This window comes from Annulohypoxylon maeteangense (assembly GCF_022496945.1).
Source record: "Annulohypoxylon maeteangense strain CBS 123835 unplaced genomic scaffold GGS22scaffold_2, whole genome shotgun sequence".
In the NCBI taxonomy this organism is placed as follows: domain Eukaryota; kingdom Fungi; phylum Ascomycota; class Sordariomycetes; order Xylariales; family Hypoxylaceae; genus Annulohypoxylon; species Annulohypoxylon maeteangense.
Window position 1 is genome coordinate 1891675 of NW_025953249.1, and position 22467 is coordinate 1914141.

The window sequence follows — 22467 nt, forward strand, 5'->3', positions numbered from 1 at the left end:
AACTATCCAAATTCAGTAATTGAAACACGCACAGTATTATACAGTAATACTAGCAGACTGGAAACTGGGTATTCGTACAAGACGTGCAGACGGGATTCACCATTATCAATTATCTCCGTCGCAATCATTTTCATCACCGCCACCGCCACCACCACCATCACCGCGATCTCTGAGAGCGTCACATCGCTCGAAATCGAATTTTCTTAATTTTGTCACCCTTGCATCGCTGCTACTACATAATAGTTCTCAGAGCACATATTAATCAATAGCTGGGATATGTGCATGTGCTTCTGTAACACTGCCTGATTTCCTACAAGCCTATAACCTAGCTAAGCGGTGGATATTCGTGGCGCGATATAGACGGCGTGTTTCACCTTTCGTAGCTAGATTTGATGGTACTATGATAGATGCGAATGAAATGAAATGTATGTACAGAGTACTCACGGTAATCAATCTGTGTACAGGTATAGACTCTGGTAGTATATGCGGATACAGTACGGCGCCGGAAATATACGGCGATGGCTTCGACGGTACATCAGTCTTATCACACCGCCATTAGGTACATAGACACATAGACCGGTGCACATACGTCAACCAAAGGTTCAGCCACCAAGCCTCCCGATACTCCTTACCAAATGGGGGCACGGCAGTTTACTAGATCGATGTCCGTCCACGTTATTAGCCCGCGGCGTCCGTACAGAAGAAAGAAAGAACCTGGCACGGCATGGCACGGCATGACAAGGCATGGCAAGGCATGGCAAGGCATGGCATGGCATGGCAAGTCATGGCAGAAGCATGCTCTCAGACAGCACGACAGTAAGAAGAAGAGAAATCAAACACTTGGCGATCTCACACGTGGCAGGCAAGCAAGACGCGGGAGATTGTCTCGACTAGTCCCGAGAACTCGAACTGCTCGGTACTTGGACTGCACGAAATGAAATTGCTATCGATATATACGTGCATATATTTTATTACTCTTATAGGTACATCACATCACTACTACCGAGTACATCGCTACATACGTCGTCTCGAAACATCTCCACGATGTACATACCTACTAGGTATCCTTCTGAATTCTAGACTTCTAGAAGCGGTTTAAGCAGAGCAAACCCTTGGAACTCCAGGGACGTTAGGCTTTCAAATAGTCTTATCTCATACACCGTACTGGATGTATGTACAATACAATACATACCTACATACCTAGGTACATACTATTCTACTATAGAAGACCCCTTCTGACATATAATCCCACGAATCATTCCGCCCGGTCCAGCTTCTCTCCTCGAAGAACCTTTCCTCGATTGGGTCGTCGGGTCTCTATTCTCGTACGATGGCCCAGCCCGCGGCCCTACGTTAGCTGGTGGACGAGATACGCTATGTTAAGCGCGCTCCACCAAGCAGTCCGAGCACACATCTGTGTGAATCCCTGGGCGCGTCGTTAATACCCCCTCCCCCCGACTTCCCGGCGGCGTGATCTAGGTTCCTGTACTCGCGTTACGGCTGACCGCCCGGGCGGGTATCCCACGTGGTATGTAGCATTTTTGCACACCTCCACGCCTGCCTGCCTTCTTTTTGAGCCGCTTCTTTTCTTCCATTTCTGCTCGCGTCGCTCGAACATGCTAACATGGGCTGACCAACCCTCTTCACTGTACTCGCAATGCCGTGGATGCACGAGAGCTACCGGGTCCATGGTTGAGCAATGAGACAGCGTCTGTATCTCCCATTGTCTCGAGACGATTGCTTCACGTGCAATCAAATTCAACGTACCCACAACTTCCGGCTTCTAGACTTACTTACATACCTTACCCCCTCCCCCTATTATCAGGATTCAGGGTCGGTCAAGGTCTCGGGACTTCATGCGCTCGAACAAGGCAGATCCTTGTTATCGCGTGTGTCCCGGTCGTTGAGTCCGTGTTGAATCTAGTGCGTGCGCAATACCAACTAAGTACGCAATAAGGCTAATTACCTATTACTCTTCTTTTTTTCTTTTCGAAACGGCTCGTTACCTAGTTCACAGCTCGCAACTTGGTTTGTGTTTTGGTTGTTTTGGTTCTCTTTTTCCCGCTCGATTCTCAGCCCCGGACTGGCCGACGATGGCTTGTCCTTTCTCCACTGATATTCTAAGCTGAGCTGTCAAAAAGAACAGCTCCCCGGGGCGGTCAGCTGCAATGGAGTCGGGTCGTAATAACTTGGACGATATTATCTGATCCCGACGGAGCGGTCAGGGCTTAAGGGCTTGGGAAATATCCCGATTACAGCAGGATTGGGCGGGAATTGCTACAAAGTCTTCCGATCACAAGGCGTTTGCACTGTCACTTAGTCACGGCCTTGTATTGAACGAGTGTCCAATCGGTCGGTATTTGGATTTGATGCCGATGGATTAACGGTCATTTTCATGAGCGAGGATGACGATAATTAGGTATTAGGTAGGTAGGTACTATGTAGGTAGGTTTGTCGATCGTATGGACGTCCGATCGCACATCCCCTTCAAGGCGCTCCATGCATTTTACAACCTTAACCGCGTAAACCATCCGCTTCTAATTATTCCCACTTCAAACCTTACAACCACACGTGGCTTCGAACATGTCGGGACATACATCTCCAATACGCGAAAGTTTACCTAGGTACGATTCGAGATGATAGAAGTGACAGTGACAGTGGCGCGTGTTTGTTTGCTTGTCTGTTCTGCCGGACCTCGTCTACTCCGCGTAGTATAACGTCCGTAGCAGAGCAGCTTAGACATCCGGGTATAGCAAGATTTCGGCGACCTCAGCCCTCACATCGCTAGCTATTCCGAAATTTAAATTCCGATTCTCCGCGCCCTAATGTGGCTTACAGTCGATCCCAATGACCTTACCAGTGGCCTGATATCAATCTATCCTGCGCGCTTTTCGGCCGTAGTACATTCTGCTTCATATTCCGCTCATGGTTGGGCCTTGTTCGCCTCGGCACCATGCCGACGCCCTCCGGGTAGTAATGGGAGTGAAGACATCAGCTTATAGTTTTTTGTTGTTCGGTGTCTGCTCGGTATGAACCACGTCCATATACAGGAGGGTTCGGAATCAATGCTGTCTTACGGGATTTGCTGGTTGTGGGCGGATAGTACGCCACGAGTCTTACAGCTATAATTTAAAGAACTCAGCTCAGCTAACTGAGATCGAGTGTCATGGATATCAATAGTATGTTGCACAAATAGGTAGCCTCTCATAAGCGGGTAATATTCTAGTCACGTAGGGTTTAAATATTGGGGGTCAGTTGCCTTTTGACTTACTACTCCTTTACATAATATTGCAGATAACCTCATGAGAGACTACCTACATCATGTCTAAGAACCTCACTAGGCTTTCCTAGCATTACTTCACCGCTTAAAAATTTAAGTACGCTCAGCCCTCTATTGAACTTACATCCTAGCCCTATGATGTCTTTGCATTACCTAACATAAAGGACGGATGGGTTGTCTCGGTCATCGTATATGAGGAACACCTAGCTCGCCCATCGTGGGTGTGTATTTCTGTCTTGTGTAGGGAGTAGCTGGTACACATTTGAAGCAGATGAACTGGGTATTTGACACTGTCAGACTAGATTAGAATATACCTATTATATACCTACGTATTTCTTACCAGTTGATTGACAATGTCGCCGACTAAATTATATCATTCATAAAATATTCTATAAAAATGTGTTGCTACATAGGGGGTAGATTTATATTTGGACAATGTCGTATTCAGGGCGCCCACGTACCCCAATGGATAGTCTTGATACATGACTAGGTACGAATGCACCTGCAATGCCATTCTCGGCTGGACGTCTTCCTCGTTATTTTTAGGGACTTCATACCTCCTTTACGAATTAGAACGTGACATTTGTAACGGGCCAGATCGAACAGAGTTGTCTCTAAGAGAAAGATGAGTTACTAATAGGGGTCCGCTTAGCAGTAAAATACGGATAGTAGGAAGACTCAGTATCAATAAACCTAGCTATCAACTAAGATTCGATGTTGAATCACATTCACCATATATGCAGACATATATGCAAGCTAAACAGGTGATATTTATCGGGATAGGACTAAAAATAGGGGTAACTCTTAATCAGGTCCACTTACTGTGATATTTCTGACCCTACGAAGGTTTACTGTATTGAGTTAAGTGAGAACACGAAACTTTGTGTTCTATTGTGACTCACCGGGTTTGGACGTCAAACTGGGGGCGAAGTCAAGTTGCCTCAATATCCAAGCCTTCCTGCCTGGTTCCGCGGTAACATGCCATGACATGGCTTATAGCTTTGAGGGATGGGCTTCCTTGATAGGGGTGATCATTTTCATATCGATTCCGCGAGCAGTTATGATTTGAGGGTCAATCCTTTATGTAGCTGCGAGTTCAGTATAATTAGAGTGAGGCCTCAAGTAGAATGTGGTGAAATGAGATAGTCGAAAATATGTCAATTTTGCTGCACTGCGCCTAAAAACTACGTTAGGCAGCTGTTCTTATGAGGGATAGAGCTTCTTTTTGGATATTACAAATACCTAGAAAGGTAGCCTACAGGCCACAGATCCTACGACAGGACTGGGGGAAGAGGCAGGGGTACGGTTTAAGGAGAAGGATTTCTCCGAGCCTCAAGCTACTGGACGACCTTATTACTTTGACAAATGGGCTTGTGGTTTTCTGCTGGCCCCCGAAGTTACCCCCTAGGGGTACTTGAAGATCTGCCTGGTGTATCTAAGTACATAACATGTCGAATGTTATATCAAAGTACCTGGATTGGACATCATTGGCTAGGATACGCTGAATGGATGGCGTGTCAACAGCTTCCAATGATTTGAAACTCTTAACACTTTGTACGTATTTCATCTTCTCCTTGGATTTTTCAATAATCGCTTAGCTACTTGGAATGTTTAACTCGGTTGTTCAATATAGATGATAATCTAATGGTCTGAATGATTAAAGGGGGATTGTCTACCTAGGAGTCACTCAACGAGATGCTGAGGGTTCAAGATAGGGACTTGGTTTGCTATTCTCGGTTTCCTTTCTTTCTTTCGTCTCATCAACATAATATTCCTATTGCCATTAGAAATATGAAGCGGCGACTTTACCGTTGTAATTGTTCTTTTATTTCAACATTACCTTTATGTTTTTTTATAAAAAATATCTTCTTACTCGTATGCAATGTCAACACGAGATTCTAGAGGTATTGCTCATAGAGCTCATATGGTCTCCTTAGCCGAATTAACGTCAAAATTACACCTTATAAAACCACACGGCGCTCACCATACAGTATAAAAACCAAATCGGCTCAGAATTATATTAACAACCACAACTCTCCGGGGTATATATCATGATCTCAGGCCTACCCGGCCTCTTCCCATAACCGATTCTCACGAACTCACTCATCCCCTAAAACGAAGGTCCCCAGACGCCACGACGCTTGAACGCGGGTACTCCGGAACTCAATGCTAAACCACACACCGAAAAATGATAAACCAAACTGATCTAAAGCGAAATAATGAGGCCTTTTATCTAGCTTCCACCCCCCTCCCCTTCCCTCCTCTACCACCACTCACTCCAACTCCGCACGAAACCCACCTCCACCACCCCCATTCTCCCCCCTCGAAGGCATCTGCCCCTGCTGTCCCAACCTCGGCTTCTGCGGCGTCCACCCCGCGCCCAGGGACTGCCGCTGCTGCTGCGGCGCCACCTCCAAGCCAGAGTGAAACTGCTGCTGCTGCGGTGCCATAACCTCTAGTCCCGAATGAAACTGCGACTGCGACTGCGGTTGTGGTTGTAGTTGTTGGTACTGCCCGCTCGGCGTGCGCACACGATTCACGCGCAGCGGCTCCGGCATGAAACTGCCGTTGCCGGCTCCCACATCAACGCTCAGCGCCGCCTGATTCGGACCCGGATTCGGACTCTGATTCTGTATATGCGACGATCTTCCAGCCGGCTGTGCCTGTGGTGGTGGGGATACACGTCTTCCCGCCTGCCCCTGCCCATTCTGTCCCTGCGCCTGGTTATACGACCCGGAGCCCTGCCGCGCGTACTGCTGCTGCGGCGAAGAAAACCCCGCAGAACGAGTCGACGCCGAGCTGACGCTGGACCCGGTGTGCTGGTGTCTGGCGACCGGGGCCTGGGGGAGGGGTTTCGCGGGGGCGGCGGCGAGGGCGGCTTTCTCGAGGAGTTTTTCCACGAGCGTTCCGTGAGCTTTTTTAAGTGTCTTTTTTACGAAGGAGGACATTACGAAGTTGCATCTTAGGTCGACGTCCTGGGGAGTTTTGTTAGTTTAGGGTTTAGGTATTTATGAGATAGGTAGGTAGACAAGAAGGGAGAGGGAGGTGAGTGAGTGAGTGGGTAGGTAGCTGTTGAAATAGTGATGTGGTGGGCGATTTGGACTAAGACTTACCTCGCGCAAGTAGAGACCCTGTCTCGGCGCGCCGATCCCCAGCTCTACTGGCTCTACCGGCTCGCCGGGCAGGGTACCGTTCAAACTCCATCGCTCGCGGATATCGGTGCCCATGGGGGCGTAGATGTGCGTCTGGACACCGTTCGCTAGGTCGTTGAAAGCAGCGGTGTATGTGATGTCGCCCGAGACGACGCCGCCGGGCAGGTACGAGATCTTATCCGTCAGGCTCCACCAGACGCACCGGCGCTCTTCGGGGGTTGCGTGCGATGGTGGGGAAATTGGGTGTCGCTCGATGACGAGCGGGTTCAGGTCGATCATTTCGACATGGCTGTGCAGGAAGTTGAGGACGACCTCGCGCGTGATACCCGGTGGCAGCGTCGAGATCGTCGTGAACGTTGTACGTTTCGACATCGCCATCGCGCAAACCCACTGCACGCAACGCACGTCACTCCGAGACGACGAGATAGAACTGAGGAAAAGCCGCCCGCGAAAAGAGGCTTAGGTGCCGAAATAAGTAAACCGAATCCCAGCCTTAGACTACAGTAAATCCAGGATCTCGGATGTAAATGACTCGCAGAAAGAAGCTTAATTGCAATAGGTCGCGGAAGCGAAAGGAATACGTGATCGGATAACCGAGTAAGTGTTGCTAGTTGAGATGGTACGAAGTTTGGTTTGCTAGATCGATTTAGATCGCCTTAAGATCACTTCGCGCGATATAGCTATGTTAGGTGTAATGCTATAATCAGCTGACCAACAAGGTGATGAGGATATCGGATGAAGAAGAAAGAAGGAAACAAAGTAAGAAAAAGTGCAGAAATTGATGAAAGCTGGAATAATAAATCACATAATGGAGCTTCGAGCTTGAAATAAGGTAGTTTAATTTGTTAATTCTATGACTACCTGGCTGTTGTTTCTCGTTTCATGGAGAAGTAGAAACAAAACTCTTACACGATTGGTTGCATTCGTCGGGCGATCAACGGGGTTCAACGCATCGTTGGCGTTTCTGGCCGCCTCTCCCTGCATTGATGAGGCTGTGGTATTGAATTTTGGGCTTTATATAGACCCCAAAATAGAACGGCTTACGGGGGACATATGCGCTACCCCTTAGTAGGAAATCGTGGTTGGCTCGTTCGTACCCTATCAATGCTGGCGTAATGGAGGAAACAATGGGGAAAACAGTGTCTGTCTTACCGACGTTGCAAGCGTAATAAGTCCGTGCTAGTGGTTGATGGATGGCCTGCACGAAAATGTGCGAAAATAGGATGTATTTTTATCGAGTGACTTTTGTTTGGTGGCTTGCGGAAGTCTTCACACCCGGCTGGCTGAGCAGAGCCTATTTAGGTTGTGTACCCAGGACCTAGGTAGGTATAAATTCATATTCCATGCAGGTGTCAATCGATCTATACTAAGTTAGATCTGGCTGCACCACCGGCTTAGAAATCCCGGCAGCTCGCAAGCCGTAGGAATTTCATCCAGTGCAACGTCGAGTTTCCACATTTTGCCCTCTAGACCGGCGTGCAGAGCGTTACTCCGGCCTCCAATACCGGCCGGGATTAGAATGCCGAGAGACACTAAACGCTCCCACGCTACAACGGCCACGCCTCGACCCCAAGTCCTTGCGCCCGCCCCTAGCGCCAACATGCCGGACGAGGCCGACTGGACTCGTTGCTTACCCATCTGAGAGCTATATTCGTCATACGCCATAGCGAAATTGACTGTATCAGTGTGGGCAATGATGTCTAGGCGCGCCGCCGAAATGAGCAGTGCTAATTCGAGATCCGATAATGTTGCCAAAAGATGGAGGCTTGATCCAGAAGGTTCTAGCGAGACGCAACCCACGGGATTCGACTGTATTGTCAAATCTAATGAGGAGGCCGAAATCATTGATAGAGGTAAGATGCAGGATGTGAGGAATGTCGGCGCAGATTTCGTCGTGTAATAGTGATATTCGAGGTGATCTTCAAAATTCGGGGTCTTGCGTAGGGTCTAAGATGCATCAGCAAAGGCTCACAAAAAGGTTAGTAATGACTGCAACATACTTCGATCTTCTTGTCCCAATAGTCTCGGAATTTGTAAAGTCCTTGCAGACTAAGATCAAACCCCTCGCGACGAAGATCCTCCTCGTCAACAGAAAGTCCCTGTTTGCAGATATCCCAATACGACGCTAACGTCTTTGGAAGCGACATGTAAACGTATCGATGACTAAACCGACTCTTCACTCTCTTTTCTAGACTTTCCACAACATCTATCCTTGTAGTCAATCCCAGCACCGCAATCGGTGCTTTTCTCGCTTGAGCGATGTCGAATAGGTTGTACAGCAGAGTTTGGCGGGCATGCGTCGCAAACAGGTCGAACTCGTCAATAATGAAGACAACAGACTTGGATGTCACACCATCTTCAGCCCCCATGATTTCTGCCGGATGGGATAGAAGTGCTAACAGTGAGGCCATCGTATCGGCATAATTGCTTGTCTAGTCAAAGTTAGTTCATAATTCATAGATCGTATGTAATACGAAGTACCTTATTCGCGAGATCATCTTCGAGATTCATCTCCTTGCCGAGTTGGCGCCATATCTCCTTAAGAGCTAGCTTGTCATCGGTATGAATAAACCCATTGAGACGAACCACATGGAACTCCTCTTGGTGCTCAGCTCGAAGATTTGAGATGATCTCCTCCACCAACGCAGTCTTACCGCAACCTCTTGCACCAATGACCATCATCGAATTCCCTTCTCCAGCCAAGACCGTCTGTTCAACGAGTTGGAATGCCTTGTCATAAGCATCATCCTGCCCACAAAGCTTTATACGACGCCTCCCAGAACAGCGATCCAGTAGCACGCGCTGCATATGCCGTAGATGTTGCTCGAAATTCGGAATACTGGGAGTTTCGGTCGCTTTCGTCACACGTATCTGTTTCTTTGGGGTCGTTTTGGGGCCCGAGAGAACATCGTCTTGGGAACAATTTCTACAAATCCAATCGCCTTCTGGGATGATCGGTATACCGTAGCATTTCTGGTGAACTGCCATGTCACAATTCTCGCAAAATATGATCTCATTCGGCGGTTCCGAGTCTGGCTTCAAACACATAGCACACACTTCGTCGTCCTCGCTATCTTGCTCTTCGTTCTCTTCGTCGGCAGAAGGTAGCGTGACGTCATTTACAACACCCGATGTTTTCTCTTGTGTTCCACGTTTAGTAGGTTTCGTCGGTATGTCTTCGAAGAAAATGTCGTTCTCCTTTCCGCTGTCTCCTTCAGTAAAAGCCACGTTCTTCCGAGGTCGACCAGGCTTCTTCTTCTGTGGCGACAATATCCCTTTGATGCCCGGGTCTATACTGCGTGCCGGGAGCTCGGTCCTGGTCAGCTTTATGTTACGCGCGGGCACATCAACCTTGTCCTGTTTCTTAGCGGGTTGTCTACCCTTTCTTTTCGGTATCTCTTGTGTGTCTTGGTCGGGTTCACTCTGAACGGGTGGAGCTAGTTTCTTTTTACGCGATTCTAGTAACCGAGTGGTTACACTCTTTCTTGAAGAGGTGCTTGATACTGCACCAATAGTCTTCCTCCCAGCCGGCGTATATTGAAGCTCATCCTGACTTGTACTTGTTTCCTCTCGGCCACGCTCTACCTCGTCATCAGATTCAGGTACATCGTATACACTGCTGGAGGGTCGCTGATTTTTCTTCGGTGAGGGGAGGCCGAGTTTCTTGTGCTTGATTGGGAGATTCTGCAACGAATTGACTAATTTCGTATTGTTGGAAGATTCGGGCACATCATAGGCGGTATCATTAGTCGAGGTCACTTTGTCTGGTTGGGTTTTGTTCTTCGAGCTTCCTCTTCGACCCAACCCAAATACGTTTCCGATCGCAGAAGTAATAGCGGAGAGGCCTTTTGGGGTTGACGGTGATTGTGTCGTAAAGTTATTAAGACGACGCCTCTTAACAGCGGCGGTCATGCTTGGTGTCGCTGCTGGCGACGAGTCCGGCTCATCGTCAGGACGACTTCGTTTTCTTCGACCGGAAGGAGTCTGTACGGTTGCCATATTGTAAATGGAAATGCTTCCCTATTTAAATGTCCGTCCACGAATGTTAGCTGCAGGGAAATTCGGGCATGTCGACATTAACTACGCGTGAAGATGAAGGTGAAATAAGTTGTTGTAGATGCGTAAATGCGACCCTATTAGTTTGTGAAGTTCCATATTAAATTAGTCGCTAAGAAATAACCCCTGGCAGCTGCCTCATTAGAACGCGACGCGCCTGCCGTAAGTAATTTACGCGCTCTGCCGGGTTCTAAATAGGCACTAGCCCTACAATTTAGCGGACCCGTCGGACCTAGGTAGCCCCGATCAACCACTAATCGGCCATCGGTTCTTTCTATCTTCAACGTTCCGCCCTCCGTACCTATATTTTATTTTAGAATCGACAGTCATTTCTACGAGGGAAATGCAAGCCGAGTATTCAATTACAACTAACAATTTTATAACATATGGAGGAGATCAAGCTTATCTCTAAACATACAAAGATCATTGATCCTCTGATACCTCCAAGAGCTCTTCATACAAGGCGATGTTAACTCCCTGGCTAGGCTTAGCCACGACCTCCGTCTCGAGTTTCTGCGCATACCAATCCCCACGGTACTCGATGCGCTCGTATTTCTGAAGGATTTTGACCACTGAACATGATCATTGTCAAAAATGTTATTTCTTATCACCGAGGGAGAAAAATAGATATTTGGTACTTACTGCAATAAGCCATCTCAGTCAAAGCAAAGTTTTGACCTACGCAAATACGCGGTCCGCCGTTGAAGGGCACGTACTGCCAAGACTTGGGTATCCAGTTCTCCCACCTCTCAGGTGAGAAGAGTGCAGGATCTTCGAACTTCTCCGATACGGGAGGATACAATTCTTTCCGCCGCTGCATCGCGAGCGTGCTGTAGAATACGATGTCGCCCTTTACTACCGAGATAGGCGGCTGGCCTGGTTTACCTGGCAGGGTTGTGTCACTCAGCGCCCCCCGTATGTTATACGGAACGGCAGGATAAAGCCTGAGTGTCTCATTTAGGGTATGTCGCAGATACGGCATATCCTTGAGATCTTGGTACGTCGGAGTTCGCGTGCGACCAACAGAGTTAATGATCTCATCACGAAGCTTCTTATACTTTTCGGGATAGTGAGACAACTCATAAAATGCCCACGATAGTGTTGCAGCTGTCGTGTCGCGGCCGGCCAGGAGCACAGCGATGATTTGGTCGCGGAGTGCTTGACGATTGCGAGTATATCGTACTATATTGTGTAGGAAGGTAAAGTGCTTGTCGGAGTTGGAGAGCTTCTCTAGCTCCTCTTGCGGCAATGCAAGTGCCTGCTCGATGTATGGCATAATAAATTGGTCTATAACCCGGATCCCTTCATTGTATTGATGACGGGGAACAAGGGCTTCAAATGGCCTGCATTCATGATTTAGCATACTAACCTACAAGGACAACAGTCTAGGGATCGATTTAATTATTACCCGATAGCAGTGACCAACATCTGGATCCTTTGGACGTCATTGAATGCCTTTGCAAATCCACTCTGAGGACTCCACGAGGTTAGCAGGAATAGTGGTAGCGGTCAACATAATTTCAAAGACTGAACATACTTGCTTAAGCTGTCAACACTGGCCCCTAAAAGGAAGTCCGTGGTAACATCCAGAGTCATTCGATAGAGAAGATCCATGATATCGACAGTTTGTCCTTGAGATGGAAGCTTCGCAAGGAGCTTCATCATCCATTTTTCGAACGTGGCTAAATCAGCGACCCTATCTTTTACAAACATCGGACGAATCAAGCTACGACTATCGTGCCAAAGCTGACCATCGGTCGTGAAGATGCTATCTCCAAGAAAGGGTCTCCATAGATCGTGGAATCGGGGTCCTTTCCCGTAATCGGCAAACTGAGCCGCGAGTACTGCTTTGATATGCTCCGGATCTCTAGTGAAAAGATATCTCTCCCGTGGGAATATCTGGATCTCGATCAAATCCGGACATTCAGGAGTCGCCGCGTCGAAGAAACTATTGTATTGCTCCAGGAGCTCATTCCTCATCATAGCCTTTGCTGTATCAAGAAACCACGAGGCCGCTTTTTAATTACGTTTTATATGTAAGCAACACTATTCTCAAGTTGACAAGATTGGATCATCCCCGCATGAGACTTCAAACCAGCACTTACCTACGAGAGGGTTCCTTGTTAGACGGGGGGCTCGCACTCCTCCTATCTTCTTGATCCTCAACTCATGCCTCTTTAGTTGAACCACATAGTAGATCAAGGCGCAAACCAGTAACAAGGCTCCAGCAAGGCCAATATGATTGAATGAAACTTGAGCTAGCATCGTGACTTAACCCGCCTTCATGTGTAAGCTTCTAACGATACTTCTATTCGTATTATCGATTGATTAGAACATCTTTAGACATAATATATGTATCTTGCAAATAGATGCCTAGGTATCTAGACCTTATCAAGTCCTACTAAGCATGTGAAGCCACGTCCACCAGTAATCGATCACGAGCGTAAGCCGTCAATCCTTTCTCAACGTGAAAAGAGCGTCTATATTGATTCGGCGTACTGCCGTGTGGTATAGCCAATTGGCCTCCCCGCAGGGTGTCATCGTCCATCCATCCTTGCATCCCCCGCAACCCATCGTAGCCCTTACCCCTAATCATGGAATAGAATAGGTAATTATCTGCATAAAACATCAGAGCTGAACCCGTTAGTATGGATTGTCCCAGGTTCTTGCTTGTTCTTTTATGTTGTATAGTTAATCCCGACATTTCTAGTTGAGCTCGCCGTTCCCACCACTCCTCCTAGCTATTCTCTCCTCCAAGTTGCCCCCTAGGAACGTACTTAATACCCACCTAGGTAAATAGGAGAATATACCACACCTAAGTATAGACCGTACCTCTACCGTCCATAATGCCGCTCAAGATCCGCCCCTAAATCCCGCCGTCCACCCGCAGCCCCAGCCTTCCGCTCCACAGCCCGCGCGACGTCGCCCTCTCCGGGAGGATGCATCTGTTCGCCCTCCAGCTCGCGGGACCTGTCCATCTCCTCCTGTGACCGGCCGTGTCTCTCCTCTCCAGCCGGCGCGCCGCGGATCCCGTACCCCAGGCTCGAGGGCGTGGCCTCGGCTATCTTTCCGGGCTGGGTCGGCGGCATGCGTTCCGCGATGTTGTATCCGGGCGTGTGTTCTTGTGCTCTGCGCTGCTCTTGGGGAGTGGATGTCGCTGGGTTACTTCCGGTTTCGTAGGCGGCGCTCTTGGGCGGTTGTGGTGGTCCTGAGGGGTTCATTTTGGGTGACGGGTGACGGGTGATGGGTGATGGGTAAGAGGGATATGATATTTATTAGGTTTTTAGTTACATAAATGTAAGCACTCATAAATTATCGGCATTATATAGGTAGTGAATAAATCGGTTGCTGTGAGATGAATATCTTCCATATGACGCAATGATGCAGAATGCCTAACTTGATCGATGACGTCGATAGGACTCCAGAGCAAAGAATTATTTCCAGTAGTGGCACGACAGCTATACGATTCTTGGTTCATATTAAAAGGCCTCCAAAGATAAACATGCCCGCATGTAGACCAACTCGGAAATTCGATACGACGCTTACCTAGGTAGAATGTAAGTTAGTATAACGTAGTAAACTAACTGAAGCAATAGTTTTTTCCATGTACCATAAATTAACATTGCAAGAATTATATGATATCAATACATTCCTAACGCACTCCGAGCGTGACAATTATCTATATTAACACACGTAGCATACTATCTGACAACCCCTGAGTTGAAAATAGAAATACCTAGGTACATGTACTAGCCCAAACATCGCTGCAATTAAGAGCCTTCAAGAGTATCCGTCGGGAAACTCGATATGTTGATGACATCGGCGTAATGGTATCAAGTAAATGGATGTGTAGAGCACCAATACACGTATATTTAATGTTACCAAAACTCATCTGCTCCTTTTAGAATATATGGCAATCACTAAGCCGGTAGATAGCCGTTATTAAGCCCAGATCGTGATGTCGATTATAGCGGGCCAGCCAAACCCCAAAATTCAAGGTGATAAAGATCATCTAAATGAGTCGGTATTGGCGCCTCATTCATCACTGACGCAAGACTATTATTCTGGCCTTCGTCATCACGAAATCTTCGCCATTCGGGTCTCTTTATCGTATCTAGGTCCCACTTCACGTGTCTGTCTAGTAGGTTGGTGTCGGATTTATTGCGTAAGAATTCCAGGTAACCTTGATACCACGGTCCTTTATTTAGCACACGGGGGATGCAAAACTCCTCCGTCGGCCGGGATTCTGATGGGGTATTAAACCACCATTTTCGTGTATATATCAAGTAGTCCCTACGCAGAGCAAGCTCGAATGGAGAGAGGATCTCCGTCGATGTGTTTGGCGATCGTCGGTATTCCGTGTCTGGGCGAGGATGAAATGGATCCGCCCCGAGTTCGAAGAGCAAATCAGCTGTCATTGGGTCCTCTAGCTCCTTTAAAGCTACCATCATAGGCGTATTGTAATTTTCATCCAGAGCGTTGACATCCATCCCCAAGCTGACAAGACGCCGTATAAGTGTACAGCATCTATGAGACACAGCGACGTGAAGCCAATGTTTAAATTCCTTTGTTTCCTTCCAGGATGATAGAGCGCCGCGATCGAGGAGCGCGTGACATATTCCGTCCTGCCATGAGGAGACCACTGCGGTTTCGAAAAGGGTCTCGATCTGCTGGGACGATAAGAAGTCTAGGCAGAAGCTAAGGCATTCGCTGTGAAAATCGATGCCCTCGCTGTCATCCTTGATTATTTGCTTAGCCCAAATGAAAGCTAGCTCATTAGTTGCGTGGGAAGTTGCGCCATGATACTTTAGTATCTTAGCTTGCATGAACCGCTGCTCTTGTAAGCATGTTTCGAAAAGTTCGTTGATATATCCGTCGCGAAAATTTCGACGTGTTGCCGACGCGAGGATATTCTCAAGCATCCATCCTTGTCCTGGAGGACACCGATCAATAGCATTTTCTAGCTGGGTACGGCTATCAGTGTTGGTCTTACTATTATGACGCCGAGTATCTAGGCGAGCGCCTGCTAAACACAAGTAGCTTATTTTATCAGTAAAATCCCCGCTGCAATGCAAATAGCCATCGTTGTCATTCTTGCCATAGATGATCCATAGCATATCAAACGGTGTCATGCCATCTTTTTCCCTTGGGGCTTCTACATCAGCCCCTGCTCTTAGTAGTTCATAAGTAGTTGCTGCAGTGCCTTGTTCGATGGCTGAGCAGAGTGCTGTATCTTTATGGAACGATCTATCGAGAGCGGCGCCGTTTGCAATGATCTTGCGAAGTACTTCGATTTGATACGATTGATCTTTTGGTCCCTCCAGAGTATTAAAATTGCGTGCGCATACAACCAAGGGAGCTTCATCGTCATCTTTTGTCGGATTTACTTTTGCCCCGGCATCCAGCAACACCATCGCATTATCGAGATGTTGCTTTTTAAGAGCTCTAACAAGAGGACTGTGGAAGTTGTGTACTGCATTCTTATCGGCACCAAGATCCAGTAATAACTGTATTGTCTTCGTATTGTGGGGCCGCTCTACTGCGTAATGCAAAGGTGTCATAGCATCTTGGTCGTGCTGATTGACGTTGATTCCCATCGTCTTGACTAGATACTCTATCACTGTGGGTAAACCATTCAAAGCAGCCAAGTGTATGGCTGACTTGTTCGTGTTGGTCTTGAATTGGTATTTGGCGCCGCGTGAAAGCAATAGTATGGAAGTAGACTCTCGACGGCATATTATTGCAGAGTGTAGGGCTGAGTACCCAGGCGATACATGATCTTGAGGCCAGGGAGATACGGGGAATGGTGAATCGACAACTATTCGTTCGCAGGGCGTACATTCCAAGGGTACACCGTGATCAAGTAGCCATGACACAGTGGCATCGTGCCCAGACCTAGCTGCGACTTTCATGGGATCGTCTTCGAAAAAAGAACCTAGATCGTGTTGATATTTGACTGCTATATCAAGGATATCAATTCTATTTCTCATAGCGGCCCAAATGGCAGCTGAGATGAATGCATCATGGAAATTTTGGTGGATTCCCCATTTGCCATTATACTTCCAGAGGATGGGATTGAATACATAGTGAAGTCGTCGATTGGTACGGGCCAGCGATGCAAAACTGTACTGTGTTGCAGCACATGCATTCCGACCCCAATAGCCAGACTGGCTAGCAATGATGAGTAGGATCTCGGTAGGTAAGTAGTCCAGCGTTATTGTCATTGTTGTCTATTTGGTTTGAAGAGGTCGCAAAGGTTACAAAATACGGAATTTGACGCGTCGAAGTTGGTAATCTGGCAACCTGGCAGCCTGGCAATCCATAATCTAACACAAAGCGTCGTTAAGCTTTGGCCATAAACTGGCTATTGCTTTTTGCTTTATTATCTGGTGCATCGTAGCTAATTGCGCCCATAAGACGCCGTCAGCTCAAAACTTACCGCATTCAGATATTGGGACATGAAGCCATCCTTATTAGGTGGGATGAGAATCTCCATCTAGCTAGTATCAGTAAAAAAAGTATGTATGTATTTAGGTATGTTTTATAGAGAAGGGGGAGAAAGTATGTAACTACTAGGTACATAAGTGGGTAATATAAGGTTAAGAAGCCATACAAAGGGGAGCTTACGAAGCGTAGGTTCAAGCCCAAAGTATAAATTTACTTTAGCGTAATACTTATGAATTAAATGTTCTCAAACTTACAGGGAAATGTCAAATATTTCAATGTCAAATGTAGAGATTTCAAGGTTCAGTTTCCAGGAAGTATTTATAGTGCTTCGTACCTACTTCCAGATAATAGCATTGAAAGCTCCAGCTTTACGTATTGTAAATCGTCGGCAAAACCACGGATAAATGAGAGCATTAGCCCCGCTATAATTTTTCAGGTGGTTCACGCAGGATTCACATTGTCCTAAACTAAAAAGTTATCAGAGACTTTGCTTCGCTGTAAACAGCAAATAACAGATTGTCTATAATTCAGGATGGGTCGGCCAAAGCGCGATATTCGTGCGACTGCGGAAGAGGCGACGACACCTCCTTACCAACTTACTGAAACCCAGTCGCTCGCTAAGGTGATCAAGGCCGAAGGTAACAGCCTCTACGCCTGCTCTCTACCCAATCAACAAACCGTCCTCGTCGAGCTTGCATCTCGTTTCCGCAATACCGTTTGGATCAGGCGTGGGGGTTATGTCTTGGTACAGTTGATTTCCTCCGAGGAAGAAAAAGGGAGAGTGGAAGGCGAGATCATCAATGTCGTTGGAGACGAAAAACAGTGGCGGAAACAGACCTATTGGTCAGCTTGATTCAACCCTGCCTCGAAGACTGAGAATCTGACATAGTGCCTAGGCCCAAGGAGTTTCCACGGTTCACCTACGAGGATGAAGACGAAGACTCGACAACTGGCAAGATGCCACCATTAGATTCCGAAGATGAACATTAGATTTGCATTCAAATGTCAGTCGCAGTTGCTAGACTCATGTGTCTTTGCGCTTGCCTGCGGAGTCACGTAGCGATGCTGTAGGTTCGTCCCTCTGGAGGGCCACGAAAGCGACAGTTGTGGCGAGGACGCCAACCACAATACACGAGCTGATAGGAGTGCTCGGGAAGACGTTCCAAGCCCATTCTTGAAGAGCCCAGAGCCCATATTGGACGACGGGGTGAGCTCCACTCCTCCAGAGAAGGTACGGGGTGGACCATGCGAGATAGGAGTAGAACTGGTAGTGCAGAGTCCGCGCGAAGAGGAGTCCAATGATATTTGCCGAGAGAATGGTCGTCGTTACATACTCGGGGGTCACGCGTGACGCCACCACGCGCTCCTCTTGTGGACTGAAGGGCGAGCTGAACTGGAGAATCGGCATGATCATTGCGGAGAGAGGTTTTTGTGCGGGCTTCAACCATTTGTTGATGATAAACCCTGCCAAAACCGTGGCATGCATAGTTAAGAGGGCCAAGGAAAATGGCCGACTGAGAAATATCTCCTCCCCCACGAAGCGCCAGTTGACGGTCCATTTGAAAAAGAATTGCCTAGTTAGCTCGAATGCTTTACCGGCATAGCCCGTTGCATTTTCTTGCAGGAACGGATAGGCGATAGCAATTTGAATATTAGCCATGATCATAGCACATTTCAAACTACCCGAGAATCCCCGACCTAAAAGAAGGACAACACCAATAGCAGGAAGCACTAGCAATAATGACATCTTGATCCCTAAACCCCACGAGTACACAATACTCGCAGCAGTCCAATCTCGTCGTTGGAATAGGTATATGGCGAGCCAGAGAGAAAATGTAGCGAAGCAATCATTGAAACAGCGTAACACGAAGACACTGTGGAGTCGCTTCGAGAGGACAAGTAAAGGGAAGACGTATGGAGGCACCTATTCATGGACACTTGTCAGTAGACGCCTTTATCCAATAGCTTGTAACCTACCTTTGCCCTCCAGTAGCAGGCCATTACTAGTGCCAGGGTCGCCATGTATAGAACTGCAAATATCTTTTGCGCAAGAAGTATATCCTTGCCTTCATCCGTCAGATAGTAGAGGGCGGTATACGTGTAGACGTGCGCGGCGGGATAAACGAGGGGTCCAGTGCCTCCTTTAATGACGGTATAGTCGTATTCACCAGACACAAACTGAGAAACTTGTTCCATGTATGCCTTCCAATCGATTTCTGTGTCTACCAAAGAGAGAATGGTAAGTAAAGATATTCTTGACAAATGCGCGACCAACAAGTCTCGGGATTCTTACATGGAATCTTCCATATAATGAGTGCGCAAAGCACTGCATCGAGGATGAACAAGCATGGTGGAACGAGTTTTGACAGACCACTGCGACCGTTGGCAATATTCAATGCCAGCGCGACAGCTGATTTGGCGAGACCGGGCCTTGGAGTTGCCATTGTAGTTGTCGACGTTGTTGAAGCTCCAAGCTTGAGACGCTACTGCTGCATTTGATAGGTAAGACCCGTGACAGGACACGTTCTATAAAGTGGGTACCTTAAGATACCTAAAGGTACCTAGAAAAGGTACCTAGTAGGTCCTAGCTATCACTGATGCATCATTACATTCAGCACCTTCCGAAAGACGCCGTTCACTTGCATTGGAAGTATCTATCTGCCTACTGTACAGCGATTAGAAGTATGCTCCTAATAGTTTTATATCTAATATAAATATCTCTATAAAAGACATTGCAATCTCACCTACATATTCATATGTGATTCTGACAACTAAAAGGGTAGCATCACGCGAGATGGGCTGCTACCAACATTATAATCGAGGACGACTAAGTACCTCACCCACAAGCGCAACGACATCCTGCGCGCAGCCATACGAGCCCTGATAGCCCCAACCAGCATGTCCGTAATTGTGAACGACCCACGTATCATCGATATTCTCTTTCTCGATCCTCACGCCACCCTCCCTATACGGACGGAGACCTACGCCGTGGCGGATAACATCCAAGCCCTCTACACCCTTTCCGTTCGTAAGCTCGGGCATCATTTCCACCGCCCTCCGCATGATCCGCATGGCGATATTCGGGTCAGGCTGGCTCTCCCACTGCCCCTTCTGATACGTCCCTCCCAGGATGGTACCACCGCCAGAGGCCCGCATCATGATGTAGCAGAGCTCGTCAGCGGCGTCGTCCGTGCCGGATTTGGTCACCATGTACGGCGCCTCGTTTCTGACGACGACGACCTGGCCGCGGACCGGCACGACCTTCTGGTCCATCACCCCGCCGAGCCTAGACGCCATGAGCCCCGTAGCATTGACCACGACGTCAGCTTTTCCGCCGCTGTGGCTCAGGGCCGCGGCTTCGGAAATGTGCTTGAGCTGGCCGCGACGGAACACGACGCCGTTCGCCCTGCATTGCCCCACTAGCCACGGCGTGTACAGCATTACGTTTATGCACGCCGAGCCGAATTCGCAACCCGAGGCCATGCCCGTGGGAAGCTCGTCCTTGGAAAGCTCCCGGAAGTCGTCGAATAGCGTCTTGTACCATGGATTCTCGTCGAAGAGACCATCGAAGTTGTAGCCCCCTTTTCTCAGGCTTTCAATGTCCTTCTCTCGGCGGTATACGCGAGACTCTGTGCATATTGTTTAGGCTCGCTGGATCACTCACTATGCCGAGCTTAGGTACTTACTCAGTAAGTGTATCCCCGCCTCGGGCACCTCGGTAGCGAGTTTCTTGATTTCTGGCCATGTACGACGTTCCCAAGAGCTGTTCTTCTCCGTTGCCATAGGTAGGACATTGGCTCCAGCCCATGGCGATGCATACTCGATGTCATAATCGCCTGGCATATGCTTCGCTACGACCGTTACGACATTGTCCTTTTGTTTCGATAGCAAGAATGCAGACGTAAGGCCTGACACTCCCGCACTATCAACTGCTGCGTTAGCGTTTGGGGTCCTCGGGAGGGGAAACGCCGTCCCAACTTACCCGACGACTACGATGTTCGGCATTTTTGGCGATAATGAGATATCTCCACGGATTGACCTTGGTTAAGACCACAATTGTGGATACAAACCCATAAGTTATCAACAACACAATGAAGCATAAAGCAGTATTTCTAACAAGCGTGGTGCAGTGATCTCTGGATGGGACTGTCGTCTAACTGTCTGGAGTCATCCCGTAATGCGGAAGTAAAGGATGCATTCCGCGTTTACACTAGCCGTCGTGGTCACGATATGGTTCGATAGTGTGGTGGTGACTCCGCACCGGCACTCCGCTTCTTACTTAGTTAGTCACTTGCCGAGATCGACTCGCACCCGCTGTGGGGTCCCCCGAAGCCGGTCTGAGGCCGACCTGTAAGCTTCTATCAATGTGATAGGAAGTCCAAATATTCTCGTACTCTCTACCTATCAAACCTCGGGATTTTCGGTATGATCTGGTTTACGTACACACCGAACAACACCTTAAACTTATGCTTTGTAATGTGATAGCACTCCTCCTCGTTAGGGGTATATTTGATTTGGAAAGCCTTAGGAGTCGCTCACTATCGCAAAACACGAGATATTGCCGAGTATAAACAAAGAGAAGGCATGCGGTCGCAGTAAGTGGCCGCCCCTCCACTTCCAAGAAGATACTTGGCCCTTTGACCCTTTTTAACCAACTTCTATACCACATGAAACGATGAGAATGGTCCAAACTGCCGCCCTAGACGCCTGCAATTTGGTAAATGGGGAGATAAATAGTGACCCAATCTCCCTCGTGCAGCATTTAAATTCGTTGTAAGTTCCACATTTTGCGTCGAGTTGATCCGAGAGTCCGAGTTTGACACGCGGACCGGCGGATGATTTGGTGACTAGGCGTCTAGCCAGCGTTCAGCTCCCAGGGGTGATCGAATCCTTACCGGACAACCATCTTTCGACCAAAGAGAGAGGCTCGATGCTCGATGCTCGAATGGACGAGCAGGGTGCGGTGTGTTATTATGTTATAATCTTCATGGTTTCACTTGGAAGGATGGTCTAGCTCTCAGTGTTCACTTTGAAGACATCTCTAAAACAACTCCACACTCTCCACCGAGAAAATGAAATCAATCGCCCCGTCCGCTCGCGTCAGGAACCCGCTGGATCCGGCGCCGGGTAAGGTGCTAATGCTTCCGACCATAACTCTGGGACGAGGCTTGCAGGAAGCTGCAGGTACTGCTTGGAATTGTTGGCAAGATACATGCTCCTGGTGATTTGTGACAGAATTCTACGAGAAACCTGCCGTGCTGCACCGAGATGGGTACCTGGAAACGCATAAGCCGTGTGAATATAGAAGTCTCGGTTGATTCAAGAATTTCTTTATGAGCAAAAGTGATAGGGCCACGATTACATTGACTAATGTCACCTATACATATTAAGTAAAAAACTACCATCACGATATCAATCGTATCAAAAACGTAGATAGTATATATTGAATAGGTAGATCAACCGATCGTATGCTTGTTAGATCATCGTCCCCGTTACATTCTTGTGGCGTTGTTACTACTTCTGACATGTGTC

The 22467-nt window shown here is 48.0% G+C and overlaps 8 protein-coding genes across 8 annotated transcripts; 1 reads left to right on the plus strand and 7 right to left on the minus strand.

Moving 5' to 3' along the window:
* Positions 1 to 5367: 5367 nt before the first annotated feature.
* On the minus strand, positions 5368 to 7047 carry GGS22DRAFT_67345 (uncharacterized protein). Its single transcript, XM_047967751.1, has 2 exons — positions 6394 to 7047; positions 5368 to 6255 (listed from the first exon to the last, which is right to left on the minus strand). The coding sequence occupies exons 1-2, from the start codon at positions 6808 to 6810 to the stop codon at positions 5554 to 5556; spliced, it is 1119 nt and encodes a 372-aa protein (XP_047822936.1). The 5' UTR covers positions 6811 to 7047; the 3' UTR covers positions 5368 to 5553.
* Positions 7048 to 7652: 605 nt separating this feature from the next.
* GGS22DRAFT_196786 (origin recognition complex subunit 4 C-terminus-domain-containing protein) lies at positions 7653 to 10594 on the minus strand. The gene is made up of 3 exons (XM_047965886.1): positions 8914 to 10594; positions 8433 to 8864; positions 7653 to 8379 (listed from the first exon to the last, which is right to left on the minus strand). Exons 1-3 carry the CDS (start codon positions 10429 to 10431, stop codon positions 7804 to 7806), a joined length of 2526 nt encoding a protein of 841 aa, XP_047822937.1. The 5' UTR covers positions 10432 to 10594; the 3' UTR covers positions 7653 to 7803.
* A 243-nt stretch (positions 10595 to 10837) lies between these two features.
* On the minus strand, positions 10838 to 13321 carry GGS22DRAFT_153147 (cytochrome P450 monooxygenase CYP539B5). The gene is made up of 6 exons (XM_047959799.1): positions 13302 to 13321; positions 12594 to 13104; positions 12026 to 12503; positions 11897 to 11965; positions 11131 to 11831; positions 10838 to 11060 (listed from the first exon to the last, which is right to left on the minus strand). The coding sequence occupies exons 2-6, from the start codon at positions 12751 to 12753 to the stop codon at positions 10912 to 10914; spliced, it is 1557 nt and encodes a 518-aa protein (XP_047822938.1). The 5' UTR covers positions 12754 to 13104; positions 13302 to 13321; the 3' UTR covers positions 10838 to 10911.
* GGS22DRAFT_67380 (uncharacterized protein) lies at positions 12871 to 13951 on the minus strand. Its single transcript, XM_047967753.1, has 2 exons — positions 13277 to 13951; positions 12871 to 13104 (listed from the first exon to the last, which is right to left on the minus strand). Exon 1 carries the CDS (start codon positions 13707 to 13709, stop codon positions 13323 to 13325), a length of 387 nt encoding a protein of 128 aa, XP_047822939.1. The 5' UTR covers positions 13710 to 13951; the 3' UTR covers positions 12871 to 13104; positions 13277 to 13322.
* A 205-nt stretch (positions 13952 to 14156) lies between these two features.
* GGS22DRAFT_153151 (ankyrin) lies at positions 14157 to 17014 on the minus strand. Its single transcript, XM_047959801.1, has one exon. It carries the CDS (start codon positions 16710 to 16712, stop codon positions 14454 to 14456), a length of 2259 nt encoding a protein of 752 aa, XP_047822940.1. The 5' UTR covers positions 16713 to 17014; the 3' UTR covers positions 14157 to 14453.
* Positions 17015 to 17212: 198 nt separating this feature from the next.
* Positions 17213 to 17942, plus strand: GGS22DRAFT_67401 (nucleic acid-binding protein). The gene is made up of 2 exons (XM_047967756.1): positions 17213 to 17778; positions 17832 to 17942. The coding sequence occupies exons 1-2, from the start codon at positions 17468 to 17470 to the stop codon at positions 17923 to 17925; spliced, it is 405 nt and encodes a 134-aa protein (XP_047822941.1). The 5' UTR covers positions 17213 to 17467; the 3' UTR covers positions 17926 to 17942.
* Positions 17213 to 19424, minus strand: GGS22DRAFT_153154 (glycosyltransferase family 58 protein). The gene is made up of 4 exons (XM_047959802.1): positions 19229 to 19424; positions 18913 to 19157; positions 17833 to 18859; positions 17213 to 17779 (listed from the first exon to the last, which is right to left on the minus strand). The coding sequence occupies exons 1-3, from the start codon at positions 19377 to 19379 to the stop codon at positions 17960 to 17962; spliced, it is 1296 nt and encodes a 431-aa protein (XP_047822942.1). The 5' UTR covers positions 19380 to 19424; the 3' UTR covers positions 17213 to 17779; positions 17833 to 17959.
* A 197-nt stretch (positions 19425 to 19621) lies between these two features.
* GGS22DRAFT_67399 (FAD dependent oxidoreductase) lies at positions 19622 to 21033 on the minus strand. The gene is made up of 3 exons (XM_047967754.1): positions 20918 to 21033; positions 20622 to 20857; positions 19622 to 20564 (listed from the first exon to the last, which is right to left on the minus strand). The coding sequence occupies exons 1-3, from the start codon at positions 20938 to 20940 to the stop codon at positions 19747 to 19749; spliced, it is 1077 nt and encodes a 358-aa protein (XP_047822943.1). The 5' UTR covers positions 20941 to 21033; the 3' UTR covers positions 19622 to 19746.
* Between the last annotated feature and the right edge of the window lie 1434 nt (positions 21034 to 22467).

Excerpts from the sequence above, each read along its gene's own strand:
- GGS22DRAFT_153154 (XM_047959802.1), bottom strand. The coding sequence starts at position 19,379 with ATGGCAACTCCAAGGCCCGGTCTCGCCAAATCAGCTGTCGCGCTGGCA. Across the intron at positions 19,158-19,228 it reads CATTATATGGAAGATTCCAT|ACACAGAAATCGATTGGAAG; the intron begins GTAAGAATCCCG and ends TCTCTTTGGTAG. Across the intron at positions 18,860-18,912 it reads CCTGCTACTGGAGGGCAAAG|GTGCCTCCATACGTCTTCCC; the intron begins GTAGGTTACAAG and ends GTCCATGAATAG.
- GGS22DRAFT_67345 (XM_047967751.1), bottom strand. The coding sequence starts at position 6,810 with ATGGCGATGTCGAAACGTACAACGTTCACGACGATCTCGACGCTGCCA. Across the intron at positions 6,256-6,393 it reads AGGGTCTCTACTTGCGCGAG|GACGTCGACCTAAGATGCAA; the intron begins GTAAGTCTTAGT and ends AAAACTCCCCAG.
- GGS22DRAFT_67399 (XM_047967754.1), bottom strand. The coding sequence starts at position 20,940 with ATGCCGAACATCGTAGTCGTCGG. Across the intron at positions 20,858-20,917 it reads CCGAACATCGTAGTCGTCGG|TGCGGGAGTGTCAGGCCTTA; the intron begins GTAAGTTGGGAC and ends AGCAGTTGATAG. Across the intron at positions 20,565-20,621 it reads GGCGGGGATACACTTACTGA|AGTCTCGCGTATACCGCCGA; the intron begins GTAAGTACCTAA and ends CAATATGCACAG.
- GGS22DRAFT_196786 (XM_047965886.1), bottom strand. The coding sequence starts at position 10,431 with ATGGCAACCGTACAGACTCCTTCCGGTCGAAGAAAACGAAGTCGTCCT. Across the intron at positions 8,865-8,913 it reads AAGATGATCTCGCGAATAAG|ACAAGCAATTATGCCGATAC; the intron begins GTACTTCGTATT and ends AACTTTGACTAG. Across the intron at positions 8,380-8,432 it reads ATTGGGACAAGAAGATCGAA|ACCCTACGCAAGACCCCGAA; the intron begins GTATGTTGCAGT and ends GATGCATCTTAG.
- GGS22DRAFT_153151 (XM_047959801.1), bottom strand. The coding sequence starts at position 16,712 with ATGACAATAACGCTGGACTACTTACCTACCGAGATCCTACTCATCATT.
- GGS22DRAFT_153147 (XM_047959799.1), bottom strand. The coding sequence starts at position 12,753 with ATGCTAGCTCAAGTTTCATTCAATCATATTGGCCTTGCTGGAGCCTTG. Across the intron at positions 12,504-12,593 it reads AACAAGGAACCCTCTCGTAG|CGGCCTCGTGGTTTCTTGAT; the intron begins GTAAGTGCTGGT and ends GTAATTAAAAAG. Across the intron at positions 11,832-11,896 it reads ATGTTGGTCACTGCTATCGG|GCCATTTGAAGCCCTTGTTC; the intron begins GTAATAATTAAA and ends TCATGAATGCAG.
- GGS22DRAFT_67401 (XM_047967756.1), top strand. The coding sequence starts at position 17,468 with ATGGGTCGGCCAAAGCGCGATATTCGTGCGACTGCGGAAGAGGCGACG. Across the intron at positions 17,779-17,831 it reads TGGCGGAAACAGACCTATTG|GCCCAAGGAGTTTCCACGGT; the intron begins GTCAGCTTGATT and ends CATAGTGCCTAG.
- GGS22DRAFT_67380 (XM_047967753.1), bottom strand. The coding sequence starts at position 13,709 with ATGAACCCCTCAGGACCACCACAACCGCCCAAGAGCGCCGCCTACGAA.